This window comes from Oncorhynchus tshawytscha, linkage group LG12 (genome assembly GCF_018296145.1).
Source record: "Oncorhynchus tshawytscha isolate Ot180627B linkage group LG12, Otsh_v2.0, whole genome shotgun sequence".
In the NCBI taxonomy this organism is placed as follows: Eukaryota; Metazoa; Chordata; class Actinopteri; order Salmoniformes; family Salmonidae; genus Oncorhynchus; species Oncorhynchus tshawytscha.
The window spans coordinates 27,786,833-27,808,988 of NC_056440.1; the positions used below are offsets into that span (position 1 = coordinate 27,786,833).

The 22,156-nt window shown below is 44.6% G+C and overlaps 1 protein-coding gene across 12 annotated transcripts in view; it reads right to left on the bottom strand.

Annotated features, from left to right (window-relative positions):
• ank1a (ankyrin 1, erythrocytic a) overlaps positions 1–20,215 on the bottom strand; it is a 158,556-nt gene extending 138,341 nt beyond the window's left edge. For all 12 annotated transcript variants that reach the window (XM_042331544.1, XM_042331547.1, XM_042331554.1 and 9 more), the window contains exon 1: positions 20,010–20,215. In XM_042331544.1, the coding sequence (XP_042187478.1) occupies positions 20,010–20,135 (126 nt within the window). In that variant the 5' untranslated portion in view covers positions 20,136–20,215. The remainder of the gene's footprint in view (positions 1–20,009) is intronic.
• Between the last annotated feature and the right edge of the window lie 1,941 nt (positions 20,216–22,156).

A 22,156-nucleotide genomic window follows, 5' to 3' on the forward strand; every position in this document is an offset into this window, starting at 1 on the left:
TTCGCAATGCCACAGGACCGGATGGTATTCCAGTGCACGTTCTCAGAGCATGCGCAGAACATTTGGCAGGAATATTCATTTTCAACCTTTCCTTGTCCTGTCGTCTGTAATCCCCACGTTTTAACCTGACCACCATCATTCCTGTTCCCAAAAACTGTAAGGCTTGTTATGGCAGACATCAACTCCATCATCCCTCCTGTACTTCCTGTTCACCCACGACTGTAAGGCTTGTTATGGCAGACATCAACTCCATCATCCCTCCTGTACTTCCTGTTCACCCACGACTGTAAGGCTTGTTATGGCAGACATCAACTCCATCATCCCTCCTGTACTTCCTGTTCACCCACGACTGTAAGGCTTGTTATGGCAGACATCAACTCCATCATCCCTCCTGTACTTCCTGTTCACCCACGACTGTAAGGCTTGTTATGGCAGACATCAACTCATCATCCTGTACTTCCTCCTGTACTTCAACTGTTCATCCCTCCTGTACTTCCTGTTCGACTGTAAGGCTTGTTATGGCAGACATCAACTCCATCATCCCTCCTGTACTTCCTGTTCACGACTGTAAGGCTTGTTATGGCAGACTGTAAGGCTTGTTATGGCAGACATCAACTCCATCATCCCTCCTGTACTTCCTGTTCACCCACGACTGTAAGGCTTGTTATGGCAGACATCAACTCCATCATACTTCCTGTTCTGTAAGGCTGGCAGACATCAACTCTATCATCCCTCCTGTACTTCCTGTTCACCCACGACTGTAAGGCTTGTTATGGCAGACATCAACTCCATCATCCCTCCTGTACTTCCTGTTCACCCACGACTGCGTGGCCACGCACGACTCCAACACCATCAAGTTTGCTGACGACACGACGGTAGTAGGCCTGATCACTGGCGATGATCAGCCTCCCCCTCAGGATTCTGAAAGGGTTTGGCATGGGCCCTCAAATACTCACAGTTATACAGCTGCACCACCCTCGATCATATGGCGATTGGACAGCCAGGACATCACTGGGGCTGAGCTCCCTGCCATCCAGGACCTCTATATCAGGCAGTGTGAAAGGAAGGCTCGGAAATGTTTAAAAGACTTGAGCCACCCAAGCCATAGACTGTTCTCTCTACTTCCACACAGCAAGCGGTACAGGTGCATCAAGTCTGACACCAACAGGGTCCTGAACAGCTTCAATGCCAAAGCGATAAGACTGCTAAATATCTAACAAAATGGTTACACGGACTGAGTTGACACTTTATTTTTATATTTGCACTGTCTCTATACACACTCACAGGACTTTACACACTCACAGGACTTTACACACTCACAGGACTTTACACACTCACAGGACTTTACACACTCACAGGACTTTACACACTCACAGGACTTTACACACTCACAGGACTTTACACACTCACAGGACTTTACACACTCACAGGACTTTACACACTCACAGGACTTTACACACTCACACAGGACTCACAGGACTTTTACACACTAACAGGACTTTTAACAGGACACACTCACAGGACTTACACACTAACAGGACACACTAACAGGACTTTACACACTCACAGGACTTTACACACACAGGACTTTACACACTAACAGGACTTTACACACTCACAGGACTTTACACACTAACAGGACTTTACACACTCACAGGACTTTACACACTAACAGGACTTTACACACAGGACTTTACACAGGACTTTACACACTCACAGGACACACTAACAGGACTTTACACACTAACAGGACTTTACACACACAGGACTTTAACAGGACTTTACACACTAACAGGACTTTACACACTCACAGGACTTTAACAGGACACACTAACAGGACTTTACACACTAACAGGACTTTACAGGACTTTACACACACAGGACTTTAACAGGACTTTACACAGGACTTTAACAGGACTTTACACACTAACAGGACTTTACACACTCACAGGACAGGACTTTACACACTACACACACAGGACTTTACACACTCACAGGACTTTACACACACAGGACTTTACACACTCACAGGACTTTACACACTCACAGGAACAGGACTTTACACACTCACAGGACTTTACACTCACAGGACTTTACACACACTAACAGGACTTTACACACTAACAGGACTTTACACTCACAGGACTTTACACACTCACAGGACTTTACACACTGACAGGACTTTACACACTAACAGGACTTTACACACTCACAGGACACACACTCACACACACACACACACACACACACACACACACACACACACACACACACACACACACATAACATATGCTGCTGCTACTCTGTTTATCATATATCCTGATGCCTAGTCACCTTACCCCTACACATATCTACCTCTATCACTCCAGTATCCCTGCACATTGTAGATATGCTATTGAACTGACCCTGTATATAGTTTACTTACTTTCTTGTGTTCTTCTTATTTTGATTTTGTTCTACTTTATGCTATTTTAAGTTATACATTGATATCGATTACTGCGTTGTTGGGTTTAGAACTGTACCTGGCATTAAAACACACTCCTTTTAATTACTAGAAGCACACACACAGATTGGAAAGAGTTCAGATCTGCCACAATGGAGTGGTCTTGAATAACAGTGGCAGTACCAATTGCTGAGTATAATATCCTGGATTCAGTTGATCCCATGACCTTGACTTGAATTGAGGATAAGGAGGTTCATAGCAAATCTTTGGCTTGCTGTCTCTCTAGGCAGTTTGCACCTGCAATAACCCCTAATATCTATTTCAACAGATATTCTACATTTAGCTGGGTTTCTGTTTAATTTGCATAGAGTTCATAGCCCAGAAATGGAATTAGCGCATTGAGTGTGGTGGGTGGGTTTAGCCAGTGAGTTGACAATCAGACAGACAGAAGGAGGGTGTAACTGTAACAGAACAGCCATTGATCAGTAACGTATATTATGTCTCATTTTTTTATTTTATTTATTTCACCTTTATTTAACCAGGTAGGCTAGTTGAGAACACCTTTATTTAACCAGGTAGGCTAGTTGAGAACACCTTTATTTAACCAGGTAGGCTAGTTGAGAACACCTTTATTTAACCAGGTAGGCTAGTTAAGAACAAGTTCTCATTTGCAACTGCGACCTGGCCAAGATAAAGCATAGCAGTGTGAACAGACAACACAGAGTCAGAATCAGAGTCTCCAGTGGCATCTGACCTTTCACCATACAGCCTGCTCTAATCATCCCTTACATGAGTGTGGGTTGCTACTCCACCTGCACTGTGGCAGTGTGCTTGCATGTGTGTGTACGACAGGGAGGAGGAGGGTGTCATGGCCTCATCCTGTAGAGGTGATGGGGGAGACGAGGAGAGAGAAAAGGACAGGAGGATCAATCAGTCAGAGACTGATCCTTAATGCTTCCTATAGGAGTTCAGATGAGGGGGTCTATATATAACTCAAACCATATAATGATATATCGAATCCAATGAATTGTACGATCTCTTTGACCAAAACCCTAACAAGGGCTGCATGACACCCAACACTGAAACATTTCACAGATGAAATGACTCACTAAATCTGTGTTCCAATAACATATTATTGTCATTAGGAAAGAGTGGAGTGGAGCACTGGCACATGGAGCCCCTCCAACCCAAGGCCAAAGCCCTAGCCAGAGTCACACACCTCTCTCTCTCTCTATTCCTACACACAGTCAGTGTGTACACATGCACAAATACATAATGCACACACACACACACACACACACACACACACACACACACACACACACACACACACACACACACACACACACACACACACACACACACACACACACACACACACACACACACACACACACACACACACACAGGGGACTTTTTATTATGGGTACAGAGACAGGCTCCACTGTACACCAGTAAGATCTCTAAGATGCACCCAAATGGAACATCTACACTCCACTGTAGAGTTATGGGTAAACACAGGACACAAGGCTGCCTCCCTGACTGTGCCACACATCTACACTCCACTGTAGAGTTATGGGTAAACACAGGACACAAGGCTGCCTCCCTGACTGTGCCACACATCTACACTCCACTGTAGAGTTATGGGTAAACACAGGACACAAGGCTGCCTCCCTGACTGTGCCACACATCTACACTCCACTGTAGAGTTATGGGTAAAACAGGACACAAGTCTGCCTCCCTGACTGTGCCACACATCTACACTCCACTGTAGAGTTATGGGTAAACACAGGACACAAGGCTGCCTCCCTGACTGTGCCACACATCTACACTCCACTGTAGAGTTATGGGTAAACACAGGACACAAGTCTGCCTCCCTGACTGGGCCACACATCTACACTCCACTGTAGAGTTATGGGTAAACACAGGACACAAGGCTGCCTCCCTGACTGGGCCACACATCTACATCAGGAACACACACACAATACACACATATCCTCCCTCACTCACTCTCACTCTCATGCATTTGTCTGACAAAACATTAATGTTTGCTCAGAAAATAAGATGAATACAACATGAAAGAGACAGAATCTAAGCAACATCTCCAGTACCTCTCTGCAGTGAGCAGCCTGCTGCTACAGTAAACACTCTTCCATTCCTCCCCTGTTGTGTGGAGCAGAGCAGAGCAGACTATGAGTGCAGTACTCTAGAGGCAGGCTGCTCACTGCAGAGAGGTGCGCTGCCTGCAGATGAGTACACAGTGTGGTGTGTTTGAACTGAGTCTCACGACATTGCTAAGAGAATTCCCTGAGATCAAGCCCCTCTAAGCCCCTGTCCTGTCTCTGTAGCTACCGCTTCCTGTCGTCTTCTTTCCAGTCCCCTCCATTGAGGCAGAAGAAGCTTAGGGGGGCAGCACAAGCCCAGAAACAGACACCAAATGCTTTCCTTTTAAAAATGTGCTGCTGTCCTGTGCCAATATATCACATTCTTCTGGAGAATTGTTTTCTCCCCCCCTCTCTCTTTCTCTCTTTCCCTCTTTTTTTTGACCATGATGTGGATCCGTTTCAATCAGCCTGATCTCTCAATTCTTGTTTCAGGGAGTTACGTAAGAGCTGCGCTATCAGAATAACAATTGAGAGGAGAGTTTAGCGCACTGGAGAGAGAGAGAGAGAGAGAGAGAGAGAGAGAGAGAGAGGAATAGAGGGAAATACTAAGGAATAGTCTCTACATATGCACACCATTTCTCATGGCATCTACATGGACTAAAAACTTCTAAATAAGGCCATTAATTTAGTAACAGTGAGGTGGGGACAGGACAGGACAGGATGGGATGGGAGCAGAGCTCAGATAGCATCTCTGACAGGGTGGCTGTGTTAATGTGTTCAGGGTTTGAGCTGTTTTGCTAAGAGACAGATAAAGAGCCTAATCCAGACCTGGGAGGGAGGCAAGGAGGCTACAGTACAGCGCTGCAGTTTCACACACACCACACAACACTGCAGAATCAGGTTATGCTACTGACAGAATGTGGGGCTCTCAAGCTCATAGCTCTAATGACAAAACAATGTTAGCCATTACTTCTATAATGCAGACTAACTGACAGAAGGAGATAATGTTTTTGCTATTCAACTGGCCTCTGGCCTGGCAGCAGTGAGATGAGTACTGCAGTAAACAGGAGTTGATGATCTCGCAACTCAAGCTCATCATAATCACTACTGCCAGGCCAGAGGCCAGTTGAATAAGTCATCAGGACCAAACACCTGCCCTTCACAGTCCATCCATCCATTCACACAGTCAGCTACACTTCATGAATCACAACAGGGTGGCTGCACTTACCTAGAACCTACAGTCAAGGACATGTAAACTATAGAGATATGTGAATATACACAGTGTACAAAACAATAGGAACATCTTCCTAATATTGAGTTGTACCCCGTCCCACACACACTTTTGCCCTCAGAACAGCCTCAATTCGTTGGGGCATGGACTCTACAAGGTGTTGGAAAGCGTTCCACAGGGATGTTGGCCCATGTTGTCTCCAAAGCATCCCACAGTTCTGTCAAGTAGGCTGCATGTTTGGGTGGTGGACCATTCTTGATACACACAAGAAACTGTTGAGCATGAAAAACCCAGAAGCATTGCAGTTCTTGACACACTCAAACCAGTGCGCCTGGCACATACTACCATACCCCGTTCAAAGGCACTTTGATGTTTTGTGTTGCCCATTCACCCTCTGAATGGCACACATACACAATCCAGGTCTCAATTGTCTCAAGGCTTAAAAATCCTTCTTTAACCTGTCTCTTCCCCTCCATCTACACTGATTTGAAGTGGATTTAACAAGTGACATCAATAAGGGATCAAAGCTTTCACCTGGATTCACCTGGTCAGTCTATGTCATGGAAAGAGCAGGTGTTCCTTATGTCTTGTACACTCAGTGAATAACACATGCAGCAATAACACCAGTAAGTGTGTTAATGCAGAGTCCTGCACCCTGCCCTGACGGATGCCGAATGTATGTATTTTTATTGTAAGAAATGATGGCGAGTGCTTTATCAGAGGGGGGCAGCATCACGTGACCCCTCCATTTCCACTTTAAATTAAAGGAGTGTGGGCTGCTTCACAGTGCATTGTGGTATACAGCCACCCAGCCACCAGCCCCACAGCCGCCCCATAGCAGGCCGGAGATTGAAGATGGAGATGCTGTTTTGCCTCCATAAAAATAACTGAGAGACTGTCTAGGCCCGCTGAGTCAGCTGTCGGAGGGGTCCCACGGGGCCAGAAGGGCAGCACTGATCAAGGTGCTGACAGACACAGGAAATCATGCACACACACATGTTCACACACTTAAACACACACACACACATCTTGATTATGATTGGGACAGATCCTTTACCACACAGAGATGGGAGATGGGCCTGCTGAAGTCTGGTTTCGTGGCCTGTTAGGTGTGCTGCAGTAAGCAGCTTTCCCACTGAATTGTTTACATGCGGATACACTTATGCACACTCAGCCCAAAATCCTCCACTGATCCACACCAGCAGCCACCCTGGAGGTCTGAGGGTGAGGGCAGACAGTAGCAGCTGCTGAATCCATCTACAGAGGACATACTGTGGGACAGAGGAGAGGACCTGGCCTGGGCCCTATGGTCCTACTGTTACCTCCCATCCACAGCAGTGGGTCAAACAGCCCACTGCAGCAACTCACAAACACACACAGCTGAGCTCACCTCTACTGCTACAACACAAATAACCATTCTATGCAGTAGGCACAAGAACCAAAGGCAATCAACTCCAAACAGATCACCCCCAATTCAGCCATCCAATAAGTCTCAAGCATAGGGCTCTGCCAGGACTCTAACCTCCTCCCTGTAGGCTGTCTCATCGTTGTTGGTAATCAGGCTGTTGTATTGTCAGCACACACACACACACACACTCACAACGAGGAGAGAGGAAAGAGAGACTGTAACGCTTCGAGAAGAGACTGTGTTCTTTTCACTGGACTCTCTCTCTTTCAGGGGGAGAGAGAGAGATGGAGAGATAGAGAGAGAGAGATGGAGAGATAGAGAGAGAGAGACGGAGAGATAGAGAGAGAGACGGAGAGATAGAGAGAGAGAGCGGAGGAGAAGAAGAAAGGAAGACAGAGACGCATGAACGCTTGGAAAAGGCAGTGCTGGGCTGCTGATACAGTGCTGTCACCTCTACTCTGCATTAAGGCTGAGATACTACTACTAGTGCCACAGTCATCACCCACCAACACTGTCTCTCAGTCAATCTCCACTACTGGCCTGGGGTACTATCAGCTTGCAGGCTACAGACACTAAGACTAGGGGACAGGAGTAGCCATGTCTGAGATAACACATCCAAAACCTTACATATCGTCTTCTTATATGGAATTGCACATGCAAATGCACAAAGATGTACACAGTGTCTTCACAGACAGAGGTTCACACATACATTACATACAAACAGACACATTGAGGCAGACTGTATTATTTAACGCACACATTCCTATTCACACTTGCTGACACACACAGGCCGTGTTCAAATACCCGTACTTCCGTTCTAAATAGTAGGCTGACTGTGACTGGAAATGTTTTTATATTATGTGACATTTCGAAAATGTTGTATCCTTTAAATGCCAGAATGTCATACTCGTTTCGGCTCTTCGTCTAGTAGGGTTCACTGCACACTACTGAGGAAGAGAAGTGTCTTTTCTGACCTGTGTGTTTGACAACAGCTGATAATCAGACAATCAGATAGGAGGACAGTCTGTGCCAAAATGAACGAATAGCGGGAAACAATGCAATTGCGCAGTAGATGAAACATTCATAGTATGGGTAGGATGTTGATGTTTGTTGCTTATTGCATACAATTTTACTAAACAGTATGTTCAAAATGGAATGCAGTATGATTAGTATACAGTATGGCATTTTAGGAAGTAGTAGGAAAGACAGATTTTTGTGAACATGGCAACTCTGTGGCAACTCTCACCCCCAATTCAGCCATCCAATAAGTCTCAAGCATAGGGCTCTGCCAGGACTCTAACCTCCTCCCTGTAGACTGTCTCATCATTGTTGGTGATCAGGCCTACACCTGTTGTATTGTCAGCACACACACACACACACACACACACACACACACTCACAATGAGGAGAGAGGAAAGAGAGACTGTAACGCTTAGAGAAGAGACTGTGTTTTTTCACTGGACTCTTTCTCTCTTTCAGGGGAAGAGAGAGAGACGGAGAGATAGAGAAAGAGAGACGGAGAGATAGAGAGAGAGACGGAGAGATAGAGAGAGAGAGAGATGGAGAGATAGAGAGAGACGGAGAGAGAGAGAGAGAGAGAGAGAGAGACGGAGAGAGAGAGAGACGGAGAGAGAGAGAGACGGAGAGATAGAGAGAGAGAGACAGAGATAGAGAGAGAGAGAGACGGAGAGATAGATAGAGAGAGACGGAGAGATAGAGAGAGAGAGACGGAGAGATAGAGAGAGAGAGACGGAGAGAGAGAGAGAGAGATAGAGAGAGAGACGGAGAGATAGATAGAGAGAGAGACGGAGAGATAGATAGAGAGAGAGACGGAGAGATAGATAGAGAGAGAGACGGAGAGATAGAGAGAGACGGAGAGAGAGAGAGACGGAGAGATAGAGAGAGATACGGAGAGATAGAGAGAGAGACGGAGAGATAGATAGAGAGAGCGGAGGAGAAGAAGAAAGGAAGACAGAGGCACATGAACCAAATAATCCTTAAGGTACTAAGAGAATTCCCAACTAGCACATAATGTTCTGAGACCATATGTTTCTTAGCTCTTGGTGATAGCATGGTTGTCCTATGGTTATTTTGCATAAAACCTTCCCACAACTTTCTGGGAATTGCGCAGGATAGTTCGTTAGCTTTGGAACATTCTCCGCACATAAGACACTTGAAAAAAAGAAAGGTTATTTTCTTGGTATTTCATTACTTTAACAGAACGTTTCTTAAATGTTCAAACATGGTCACATTTAATTGAAATGTTGGTAACGCTCTAGGAACGTTCTTCAAATGGTTTGACATTGGAAATGTTCTAAAATAGTTAAAAGAACGTTAAGAAACAACGTTCTTCTGTTGAAATTTCAGTACTTCAGCAAAGTGTTTCCTACAATTTTCCCCATGGTTCTTTTTAATGTCATGTTCTCAAATTGTTCCAAGAACGTTAAGAAACAACATTCTTCGGTGTGAATTTCAGTACTTCAGCACAACGTTTCCTACAGGTTTCCTCGATGTTCTATTTAAAGGCATGTTCTCAAAATGTTCCGAGAACGTTAAGAAAACGTTCCAAAAAAACCCACAAGAAAACTTTTGTAACATTCAGAGAACGTTCTTTGAATGTTATTTAAAAACATATACAGTACATTATGTTCTCATCATCAACAAAACTCTCTCTATCCTTTATCTTGTTAAATGTGTTCAGGTGTGTTGGCCGTGCCCAATTGTCCACACCTGATCTTAATGAGTCCTTGTTTCCTTTGAAATGAGGTCTGCTTGAATAGACTAAAATGAACAGCTTTGTATGGGTAAAAAAACAAACATGGCATGCTAGCTCCATCCTGGTGGCGCAGTGGACTAATTCCATGGATATAGAACAGAAGATCATAGGTTTGAATCTCACTGACACAGCGCCACAATAAAAAAATATGTGTTTACATGATTAATCATTAAGCAAATGAATTTCCATGTGTCCTATCTGTGCTTGGAGTTCAAAACAGTTAACCCAAGATGAAGCTAGCAGTGTTATTAAAAGTCTTACTGAAACATGTTCTTATAATGTTATTTATCACCTTAAAATAACCTGTACTTTGCATTATCAGAACGTTAATGAAAACTTTCAGGGAACCATAGTAAAATGTTCAAAGAACCTCCCTGCAACCTAAAAATAAACGTTACCAGAAAAGGTGACATTTTCAGAACTTTAAAAAAACATTTTCATCTGTCAAGGAAAGTATGGGTTCGTTCCCAGAACCAATGGGAAACCAAACATGTACATTCCCACAACTTCCAAAGAACTAAATGTGCTAGCTGGGTTGGCATCTGGAGCAAATCAGTCCCCGAATGGCCAAATACAGATTAAAATTCAAACAGGTCAAATTGAAAGACTTTTTCTAACTGGTTATATAGCTTTAAATTGACCTTTGCTGTATTACCAGAGAAGAAGTATACATTTTAGTCTTAAATTTATCAGTTTGACTTATTTCCACTTATTTCCTGAAGTCAGATATTTGGTGTTCTATCTATTCATATCACAGTATAAAATATAAAACAACAAGTAAGAGACATGAGGAAGTATCCAAGGTCCTGTGTTATAGATATGTTGTTAATGTTCTGAGGACTGTAGGCCTTAACATGACAATGAAATCTGAGCAAGGTAAAGTTGACAAAATATCTCCACCATATCTCTACCTCGATAGCATTTAACATAGAGTTCCCTGAATATAATGGGTTTAAATGCCGACACACACACACACACACACACACACACACACACACACACACACACACACACACACACACACACACACACACACACACACACACACACACACACACACACACACACACACACACACAAACATAAAGAAAAAGACTTGGTGCTCACTGGAACAATAGGTCTTTGTTCCCAAAGTGACAACGCTCATTTTTCCAGAGGAGGAAAATCATTAATAACAATGTTGTGTGTAATAGGATGACGATGCTAAAGACCTGCAGAGCTACAGACCATCTTGAAACACCTGGGTGAGTCAGACAGTGGAGTAAAATACATTGCTATTGAAAATGTTTTGAGACCAGGCCAATGTCACACTGCTGTCTGATAGTGAAGACAGTTACAGAGGGAGATGCATCAGTGCTCACAGAACCAGATTAGCATAACTGGCCATGTCCAACAGCTTTTGTGTGTCTGACTCAGTGTACCAGACTGGAGCCATCACCTGATGCCACCTCTTTCATATGGTGCCAAACTGAGGAACAGTTAAAAGAAGCCACTGTCAAATGTTTTTGTCCAAACATACAGTATACAGATACAGTACCACTGCAGGAAACAACCTTTTCCCTGTAAAAATACAAAATATTGAGTAGTTCAACTAAGGTACAGTAGTTGCGTGTTTGTGTTGTAGGCCACACATACTTCTTTCCAAATGTGTAAAAATAAAACATGCTTGTTTTGTGTTGTTGGTTTTATAACCACGTCTTTATACCCATTAGTTCAACCATTTATCCAGAACGTGATCATCTCAAAACACAATACCCATAATGGTCTGGGAAAAAGAGCGCCACCTTGTGGTGTTCTCTGAAAGAGGTGCCGGTTTAGCTTTACTGTAGGTGCAATTATCCCAGAGTCCCAATAAGAGGACGAAAATGACCAGAAGGAGACAGGGATACAACTCACACTTTATTACCACACCAAACAGACACACGCACACGTCAAACAAGAAGGAAAAATTGTGAAAGTGACAGTGATAGTTGTTTTCTACAGTGGAATAGAAGAAACAGGGAATCTATTACACAACAGCAAAGGCTAATAGCAATGTAGCATGTTGCACAGACTAACAGTAACAGCTGTAATGCACACAATTGAATGACTAGAGATTAGCATGTAGCGGCTAATACCATTGGGCTAGTGAGCAGGATGTAGCACCATAAACACACTATGTACATTAGCAGTGAGCTAGCATGGTATACAATATATACAGTGCCTTCAGAAAGTATTTACCCGCCTGGACTTTTTACAGATTTGGTTGCAAAGAACGTTTTTTTTTCTTTGTATTATCTTTTACCAGATCTATTGTGTTATATTCTCCTACATTAATTACACATTTCCACAAACTTCAAAGTGTTTCCTTTCAAATGGTATCAAGAATATGTATATTGTTGCTTCAGGTCCTGAGCTACAGGCAGTTAGATTTGGGTATGTCATTTTAGGCGAAAATTGAAAAACGGGCAGATCCTTAAGAGGTTTTCAATCAGCACAATAGTGATGAAATGCTGAATGAGTTTTTAATTACTGATGCAAAGGCCTACATGATGCAACCCTGCATCCAGCAAGCTCAGCGAGCTATGGTCTGATTAGAAAAATGATCTGTTCCCATCATAGCCAATGTCATTGCCCACATAAAACCGTTTTTTTACAGCTGATTTATTACTATGTCATATGCTACAACTAGGGTCTGGAGTTATCCTACTACCAGATTAGTAAAAACTCTGGGTCCCAGGAAAACAATTCCTCCCAAACCATTCTAGGACCTGTGATGCCGCCTCTGAAATCACCACACAAGGTTACAAATGAAAAACACATCCTATTCGTATGATCTGCATTTGACATGTTTTTGGTGGTGGGGATGGGTTTCCATTGTTTTACGTGGCTCAGTGCAGCCGGCAGCAACTGTGACAGTTTCAGAATGTAACAGTGACCTTGTCATGGTTAAATGCAGTGGTTCGCACTTTCAGTTTAGCGCGAATGCTGCCATCTATCCACGGTTTCTGGTTTAGATAAGTGTTAATATTCACAGTGGAAACAACATCCCGTACACACTTCCAGATGAACTCAGTGACCGTGCCCGTGTATACATCAGTGTAATTATCTAAGGCTACCCGGAACATATCCCAGTCCGGTGATGAAAACAATCTTGAAGCATGGATTCCGACTCGTCGGACCAGTGTTGAATAGACCGTAATACGGGTATTTGCTGTTTGAGTTTCTGTCGTGATCTGATTTGCCGAAGAGAGGGCGTGGGAGGGCCTTGTAGGCATCCCAGGAGAGAGAATAGCAGTGGTCAAATGAATTCCCAGCGTGATTACTACAGTCAATGTGTTGACAGAACTTGAGTAGCATTTTCCTAAAATTCGCTTGGTAAAAAATCCCCAGCTAAAATAAATGCGGCCTCAGGATATGTGGCTTCCAGTTTGCATAAAGTCAGTGTAGTTCCTTGAGGGCCGTCGTGGTATCGGCTTGAGGGTGAATATACACGGCTGTGACTGTAACAGAAGAGAATTCTCTTGGGCGTTAATACTCAAGATCTGGTCCATCACACTCTGGAATAGTGCTGGAGCACTTGTGATTCCAAACTGTAGACAACAGTACCTGAAGAGCCCCTCTTGAATTTTCTTCGATGTGTATCTGCAAGTAGGCTCGGCAGAGGTTGGTTTTGCTGAACTTCTGACTTCCAGCTAAGCCCGCAAAAAGGTTGTCGGTGTGAGGTAGTGGATACTGCTCAGCGGACAACACATGGTTAACTGTGACTTTAAAGTCTCCACCTTTCCTGATTCCACCATATTTTTAAGAACTGGTACGAATGGGTGTAGCCCATTCATACACGCTGACCAGCTCCAGTACTTTTATTATTGACTAGATCGTCCAAATCAGCCTCGACTTTTGGTCTGATAGCATAAGGTGCTTTCAGAAACTTTGGTTTGCTGTCTGGCTTAATGCTAAGCATCACTGTCTGTCATGCTACCCAGCTCTCCATTAAAGACTTCTCCATGTTTTTTTATGGTGGAGGGTAGGCAATTGTCTCCATGTATCATTGTACATGGTGAGTGCTGGCTGCAGTGGAAGTTATTTCAGTGTCTTTTGTAGGCTCTCTCTGACACAAGCAGACACAAGAGATACCTCCTGGGTGTTAGAAGGGGGGAAGGAGTTAAGTTGTGGAGTAGCAATGATAGCAATGATAGGAGAGACCATGTGAGGATATGACCGAGCTGAGTGACTTGGTGTATAGAGAGAAGAGGAGAGAGCCTAGAACCGAGCCCTGGGGGACACCAGTATTGAGAGTACGTAGTGCAGACACAGATATTCTCAGTGTCACCTGGTAGAAGTGGCCTGCTAGGTAGCATGCAATCCTAGACTGTGCAGAGCCTGTGACCCCCAGCACTGAGAGGGTGGATAGGAGGATCTGATGGTTGACAGTGTCAGTTGAGTGACCAGTCTTGAAGCCTGACTGATTAGGGTCAAGAAGATTATTCAGAGAGAGATAGAGATAGTTTGCCAGAGACAGCACACTCAAGTGTTTTGGAAAGAAAATAAAGAGTCTGGAGAAGGGAGGAGTAGTTGGGATCGAGCGGGCTGGTTGTCGGGTGACGAATAGTCAATAGTTGCAGGATTTCATCTGGAGAGAGATGGGAGAAAGAGGTCAAGGCATAGGGTGGTTCTGTGTGAGTGGGACCAGTGGACTCAATAGGCTGAGTGAATGAGGAGCAGTGGTTGTCAACTTCACTTCTTTTCAAAGTGGTTGACAAAGTAATCCGCAAAGAGTGAGGTGGGAAGGAAGGATTAATGAGGGATAAGAAGGTGGAAAAGAGTTAGAGGCAGAAGCTTGAAATTTAGAGTAATATAAAGTGGCTTTAGCAGCAGATATAGAGGAAGAGAGGTAGAGAGGAGGGAGTGAAAGGATGATAGGTCCTCCGAAAGTTACATTTTCCTACATTTTTGCTCAGTTGCCCGCAGCCCTGTTCTGTAAGCTTGGAATTAGTCACTGAGCCACGGAGCAAACAGGGAGGGCCGAGCCGGCCGGGAGGAAAGGGGACTGTGCGAGTCATAGGATGTGGAAAGGGAGGAGCGTAGGGTTGAAGAGGCACAATCAGGAGACAGGAGGGAGAAATATTTAGCAAAAGGGAGAGGTGATAGGTTAGCCAATGTCAGGAAATTAACTTATCAAGGTGTCATGCTCATTGAGAAACTCTCCAAGGGCACCTGGGAGGCGATAGATGACAAGTGGACAAGTGACAGTGACAGCATGGAATTCAAATAAGGAGATAGACAGGTGAGTGAGATTGAAAAAGCTTGATTAAGAAGAAATGAGTAGCCCTGTGCCACCACCGCGATGACTAGATGCTCTCGGACTATGAGAGAACACGTAGTCAAATGAGAGAGCAGCTGTAGTAGGAGTGTTCTCTGGGGTGAACTATGTCTTTGTCAGGACCAAAAAGACAAGGGACTAAAGGGCAGCATAGAAATGAACTCTGCGTTCTTGACCGCAGATCGGCAAATGCTGCCAGAGACCAGGAATTCCACATTCATTATTCGCGCAGGGTACACTAAAATAGAAGGGTTGCAACCAAGGGGTGGGGAGAGTCTGTAAAGCCTACAGGGAGAGGAGCGAACAGGTATATAAAACACACCAATATTTGCCAAAGCCACAAAAAGGCTAAATGAGATAATCAGAAAATTAACAACTCAAACAACTCGGCAGAACCTCTTTATTTCGGTGACGATCTTAGTTTTGCAGAGAGACCTCCGCTTACAAATGCCACTGAGAAAATTGACTGAAGTCCTAGCACTAATTGCTCATTTCCTTGCAAAGGTGAGGAGCACATCTCCTGGTACTAATTGCTGATTTCCTATGAGAGGAGAAACAACTCCATCTCCAATTATAGCCACTGGTTGCAAAAAAACACCAGTCCTGCCCCTTAAAACTTCTTCGGGATTGGTGTCCCTTCCATGGGACGGTTGAGCTAAAATAGGCTAATGTGATTAGCAGGTTGTAAGTAACAAGAAAATTTCCCAGGACATAGACATATCTGATATTGGCAAAAAGCTTACATTTTTGTTAATCTAACTGCACTGTCCAATTTACAGTAGCTATTAAAGTGAAAGAATACCATGCTATTGTTTGAGGAGAGTGCACAATTTTGAACATGAAAAGTTATTAATAAACAAAATAGGCACATTTGGGCAGTCTTGATACAACATCTTGAACAGAAATGCAATGGTTCATTGGATCAGTCTAAAAATTTGCACATACACTGCTGCCATCTAGTGGCCAAAATCTAAATTGCACCTGGGCTGGAATAGTACATTATGGCCTTTCTCTTGCATTTCAAAGATGATAGTACAAAAAACATTGTTGTATTATCTTTTACCAGATCTATTGTATTATATTCTCCTTCATTCCTTTCACATTTTAACAAACTTCGAAAGTGCTTCCTTTCAAACGGTACCAAGAATATGCATATCCTTGCTTCAGGTCCGGAGCTACAGGCAGTTCGATATGGGTATGTCATTTTAGGCAAAAATTTTAAAAAAAGGGGCACATCCTTAAGAGGTTTTAACAACACTATTCAACAAGGCAGGTCCTACAGGCCTTAGTTTTGTCACACCTGTGTAACTGGTGTGAAATGGCTAGCTAGTTATCGGGGTGTACACTAATAGCATTTCAATGGGTGACGTCACTTGCTCTGAGACCTTGAAGTAGGTGTTTCCCTTGCTCTGCGAGTGCTGCGGCTTTTGTGGAGCGATAGGTAATGATGCTTCGTGGGAGGGTGTCAGTTGTGGATGTGTGCAGAGGGTCCCTGGTTCAAGCCCAGGTAGGGGCGAGGAGAGGGATGGAAGCAATGCAGTTACATTGATGCTGTTGACCCGGTGGTTGCTGCGGAAAAGTAGGATGCCAAAAGGTAGGATGTGTAACCGGTGTGAAATGGCTAGCTAGTTAGTGGGGTGAGTGCTAATAGTGATTCATTCGCTGACGTCACTTGCTCTGAGACCTTGAAGTAGTTGTTCCCCTTGCTCTGCAAGGGCCGCGGCTTTTGTGATAGGTAACGATGCTTCGAGGATGTCAGTTGTTGATATGTGCAGAGGGTCCCTAGTTCGGGGCGAGGAGAGGGACAGAAGCAAAACTGTTACACCTGGACTACTGTTCAGTGGTGTGATCAGGTGCCACAAAGAGGGACTTAGGAAAATTCCAATTGGCTCAGAACAGGGCAGCACGACTTGCCCTTAAAAGTGCAGGGGGAGCTAACATTAATGATATGCATGTCAGTCTCTCATAGCTCAAAGTGGAAGAGAGATTGACTTCATCACTACTTGTTTTTGTAAGAAGTGTTGTACAGAGCTGTCTGTTTAAACTACTAGCACATATCTCGGACACCCATTCATACCCCACAAGACAAGCTACCAGAGGTCTCTTCACAATCCCAAGTCCAGAACAGAAAATGGGAGGCACATAGTACTCTATTCCACATCAGGTAACTGGTGCATGCAGTGGAATCAGATTGTCTTTTTTAAAGGTAAAAATACACCTTATGGAACAGCAGGACTGTGACAAGACACACACAAAAGGTGCAGACACAAGCATACACACACAAGCGCAAGCACATGCACTCTAAACACAAGTGCATTGTAATATGGTGGTATTATACATTTTGTATTGTAGATATGTAGTGGTGTAATAATGTTATATGATGTACGGTTTTATCTTTTGTTTTATATGTAATGTAAGTGCCTTAATGTGTTTGGACCAAGAAAGAGTAGCTGCTGCCTTGGGGATCCCTAATAAATACAAATAGAAATAATGGGAGACAGGAATTAGTTTGTGCACAGTCGTTAAATGCTAACAAGCCCAAGTGAACATAAACAAAGTGCAATGACAGACACCCCAGGTCATAAAGTTGTACAACAATCTTTAAAGGTTTTCTGCACACACAAAACAAATACTAGACAGCAGGGTTCTTGATCCAAGAAGGGATTGATTGTCTCTGCTGTAACCCAAGAAGCTTGATTGTACAAGCTAGCCACTTAGCAAGCAAGTTAGCAAACCAAATGCATAGCTGGAGCCATAAGCTGGAGAGATTTTTTTTGGCACATCTTATAAGATATTTAGCTGGTAAACATAAGTAGAGAATTTCAAGTGTAACTTGATCACCTCTCTTGCACTGCACAACAGTGGATCGTCACATCACGAAAGCTTCCGTTTGCTCTGTGGGCTCTTTGTAAACAAATGTACCATGTGACTACTGGGCTGGCTATATCAGCTGATTTAGGAAATAAAAAAATAATGAAAAAATAATGCAACAGACAAAATGATGAACGCAATCTGCTTGATATATTAACCTAGTGCACAAGATGACTGCAGGCATTTATTTTTAAATAACAAATATTCCCCAATTTTTTGGCCGGGTTATTGAAATTTGTATCGTGGGTTGCATTAAGACCCTCACAAACTTTTACAGATGGACAATCAAGAGCATTCTGTCGGGCTGTATCAGCGCCCGCAACTGCAGGGCTCTCCAGAGGGTGGTGCGGTCTGCCCAACGCATCACCGGGGGCACACTGCCTGCCCTCCAGGACAACTGCAGCTCCCGATGTCACAGGAAGGCCAAAAAGATAAACAAGGACATCAACCACCCGAGCCACGGCCTCTTCACCCCGTTATCATCCAGAAGGCGACGTCAGTACAGGTGCATCAAAGCTGGGACCGAGACACTTTAAAACAGCTTCTATCTCAAGACCTGTTAATAGCCATCACTAGCCGGCTACCACCTGGTACTCAACCCAGCACCTTAGAGGCTGCTGCCCTATATACATAGAATCACTGGCCACTTTAATAATGGAACACTAGTCACTTTAATAATGTTGACATACTGCTTTACTCATCTCATATGTATATAATATATTCTATTCTACTGTATTTTAGTCAATGCCACTCCAACAAGAATTTTGCTATACCCGCAATAACATCTGCTATATATGTGTATGTGACCAATAAAATGTGATTTGATTCAACACACACACACACACACCCACACACACACACACACACACACACACACACACACACACACAAATCAATAAGGCTGAGCGGAATGCTGAACACGTGCACATTGTTCTGATTAACTGTGAAACCTGTTGTATTGTTCAACACAAGTCTATCACAACCCAATGATTGTGGCATGTACCAATACTGAGGCTGATCAAAAAAACACTGTGAATTTAACAGCCATGTGGGTGGGATTAGACCAGCAAGTAATAACAGACAAAAGCGATAAAAGAAGAAGGGGCATTTCCACTGCTCATTTTCATTCATGAAACTTAGTGAAATGTGACTGTCCCAGTCATAATCACGGATCCCGCTGATACAGCCAGTGACTGATGAAGCAGAGATTTAGTGTTTGTGGCAAGTGCCACTAGTGCGACAACAGCCACCAGCTCTGGCAGCGCTGTGCACAAGGTTCCAGTATGAGAAAAGCCTGCAGGTATGTATTACTCCTTAGTCAGCAGTCATTAGAACAGTTCCTTAAAGTGATAGTTCCGGATTTTGGCAATGACGCTTTTTAACTTCTTCCCCAGTCAGATGAACTGGTGTATACAGTTTTGTTGTATCATGCTAGCTGTTCCTTTAGACTTCCAATCACTGCACTAACACTAGTTAGCATTGGCTCGCAAAACTACCTCTAACTTCCTTAATACTTAATGCAGATAGAGTGAGAGAGCGACAGAGAGATAAAAGGAGAGAGAGAAAGAGGTAGAGTACCACACAGACCCATAGGACAGTTCTGCCACAGGACAGTCAGTAAAGCAGGAAGAGGAGTAGGAGAGCATGCAGTGTGTTTACAGTTTCCTCATGTCTGTATGCACAGTACATGTCTGCCAGTGCCACTGTGCACACACTGTAGAAATGCATCAGTATATGTCCATGTGTGCCCCAGCACCCCTGATCAGAGCTTAGCATGAGAGAGAAAGAAGGGGGGTGTCTCTCTCCCTCCTGCCCCCCTCTCCATCTCTCCCCATTCCCACTCCCTCCAACCCCCTGTGAGTGGACCCCTTACCTTGCGCTTTTTATCCCGCGATCGGTTCCTCTTCTTGGCCTTCTCCTCCTCCTTCTGCAGGCGCTCCGCCTCGAGCTGGATTTTTAATTCCTTGTTCTTCACGAGATGTTTGGCGGCTTGTGCCATATTTCAGCCTGGTTGAGACGACTGTCCTGTGGAGATGAAGGTGGTAGAGGCCTGGCGAGGTCCTGGGTTGGGGCTGGGGCTTGGGGTTGCAGTGCTGGAGGTCCTGGGTTGGGGCTGGGGAGCTGGGAGGCTGCAGTGCTGGAGGTCCTGGGTTTGGGCTGGGGCTTGGGGGTTGCAGTGCTGGAGGTCCTGGGTTGGGGCTGGGGAGCTGGGAGGCTGCAGTGCTGGAGGTCCTGGGTTTGGGCTGGGGCTTGGGGGTTGCAGTGCTGGAGGTCCTGGGTTGGGGCTGGGGCTTGGGGGTTGCAGTGCTGGAGGTCCTGGGTTTGGGCTGGCGCTTGGGGGTTGCAGTGCTGGAGGTCTTGGGTTTGGGCTGGGGCTTGGGGGTTGCAGTGCTCGAGGTCCTGCCTGTCGTGGGCGGATGCTGATGGTGCCAGTGTGTTTTCCTACGTATGGCCCTGCAGCGTCTGATGGCGTGCTCACATTCTGCCTCCTCCTCCTCTTCAGCAGTGCAGTCACACACAGGGAGGCAGTCCTCAGCCGTCTGCTGTGGGAAGCTACTGCAGAGCATCACAGAACCCGCTCTCTCTATCTCTTCCTCTCCCCTTCTCTCTCACTCATGTACAGTTTCCCTGTGTAATTATTTTTGCTCCTTCTTCCTCTGCTCCTCCGTTCCTCCTCACTCTGAACCACAACAAGGGAACAGAACAGGGGGAATGCAGTTGATGCTGCAGACTTTTCTGTCTCTTTTTCTCTCTACCTTTCCCTCTCTCTTTAGCCTCTAAAGTCCCTCTTCCTCTCGTGTTCTATTCTGCATTCCTGTGAAACTATTCCGACCACCTAAGAAAATATAAAGATTTAGAAGAGGGGGACGGACAGAGGAATATAACAGCTTGAACAGCTTTAAGTGAAAGTCAAATTTCCCTCCTCTTGCTGCTGCATTGATTTGGTTTCTTGTTGCAATTTTTTATTTCTTTATTTCTCTCCTCTCTCTAATAGTCCTGCAGCTTGTACATCTGTGGAGGGAGTTGCGGACAGAGCGATGGACAGAGCTGTGGGAGGCACTGAGCATCACAGGCATTCTGAGTATCATCACTCTCCCTCAACAAGAGACCAGAGAAGAAAAAACCCATTCCAAAACATGCGTGTAAAAAACTGCCTCGCTCTCACTCGCTTACTATGCTGCTACCTTCCTCTCCCGCTCTCACTGCTCCCCCACCCTCTCCCTATTCCACTCTCTCTTTGCTCCCTCTCCCCCTTCCTACATTGGTACCCATGCAGGCTTGCTGGTGCAGAGTGTGTGTACATTTGTGCGTACTGCTTGTGTGTGCAATAACATACTATTCTATATCACACTCTGAGCTGCAGTAATAACACCAGCAAGCCTGCTACCAGCTTAAGTGTACTCTCCCTTGCTCTCTTTCTGGCTTCTCACCCTCCCTCTCTCCCTGCTCTTCAGGCACTGTGGCGAACAGGATTGGTACCCATGCAGGCTTGCTGGTGCAGTGTGTGTGTCTGTGTAATGTGTATGTCTAAACATGGGTGCATGTATGAGAATAAGTGTGTGGGAGCGCGCTCGTGAGTGTCAGTGGCGTAGCGCAGTTTCGCGGGCCCTCCAGCAAGGTCCGAGCAAGGCACCCCCCCACCAAAAATACAGATTTTGTTTATAATTTTCTATTTTTCATGGAGCAGAGAGAAACATTTGCGGTATTATAGATAATATTATGCTATTTTGCACATTTTGCCGTTAGGCTGAGAGAAAATGTTGCTGTTTTCAAAGCTCAGGGATTCTTGAAAGATGGGACATTCTCAACTTTTTTCCCAGAAATATTCTAAATATAAAAAACATTTTGAAAAATATATTTTGATGGACCAAAGTATAACCCATCACACCATGTAAAGGACCAACCTCATTCAGACAACATGTAATGTGTTTCTTTGGATCCCCATTAGGTCTTGCAGAAGCAGCAGTTACTCTTCCTGGGGTCCACAAAAACAAAACACTGACACAGTGATAGACACCC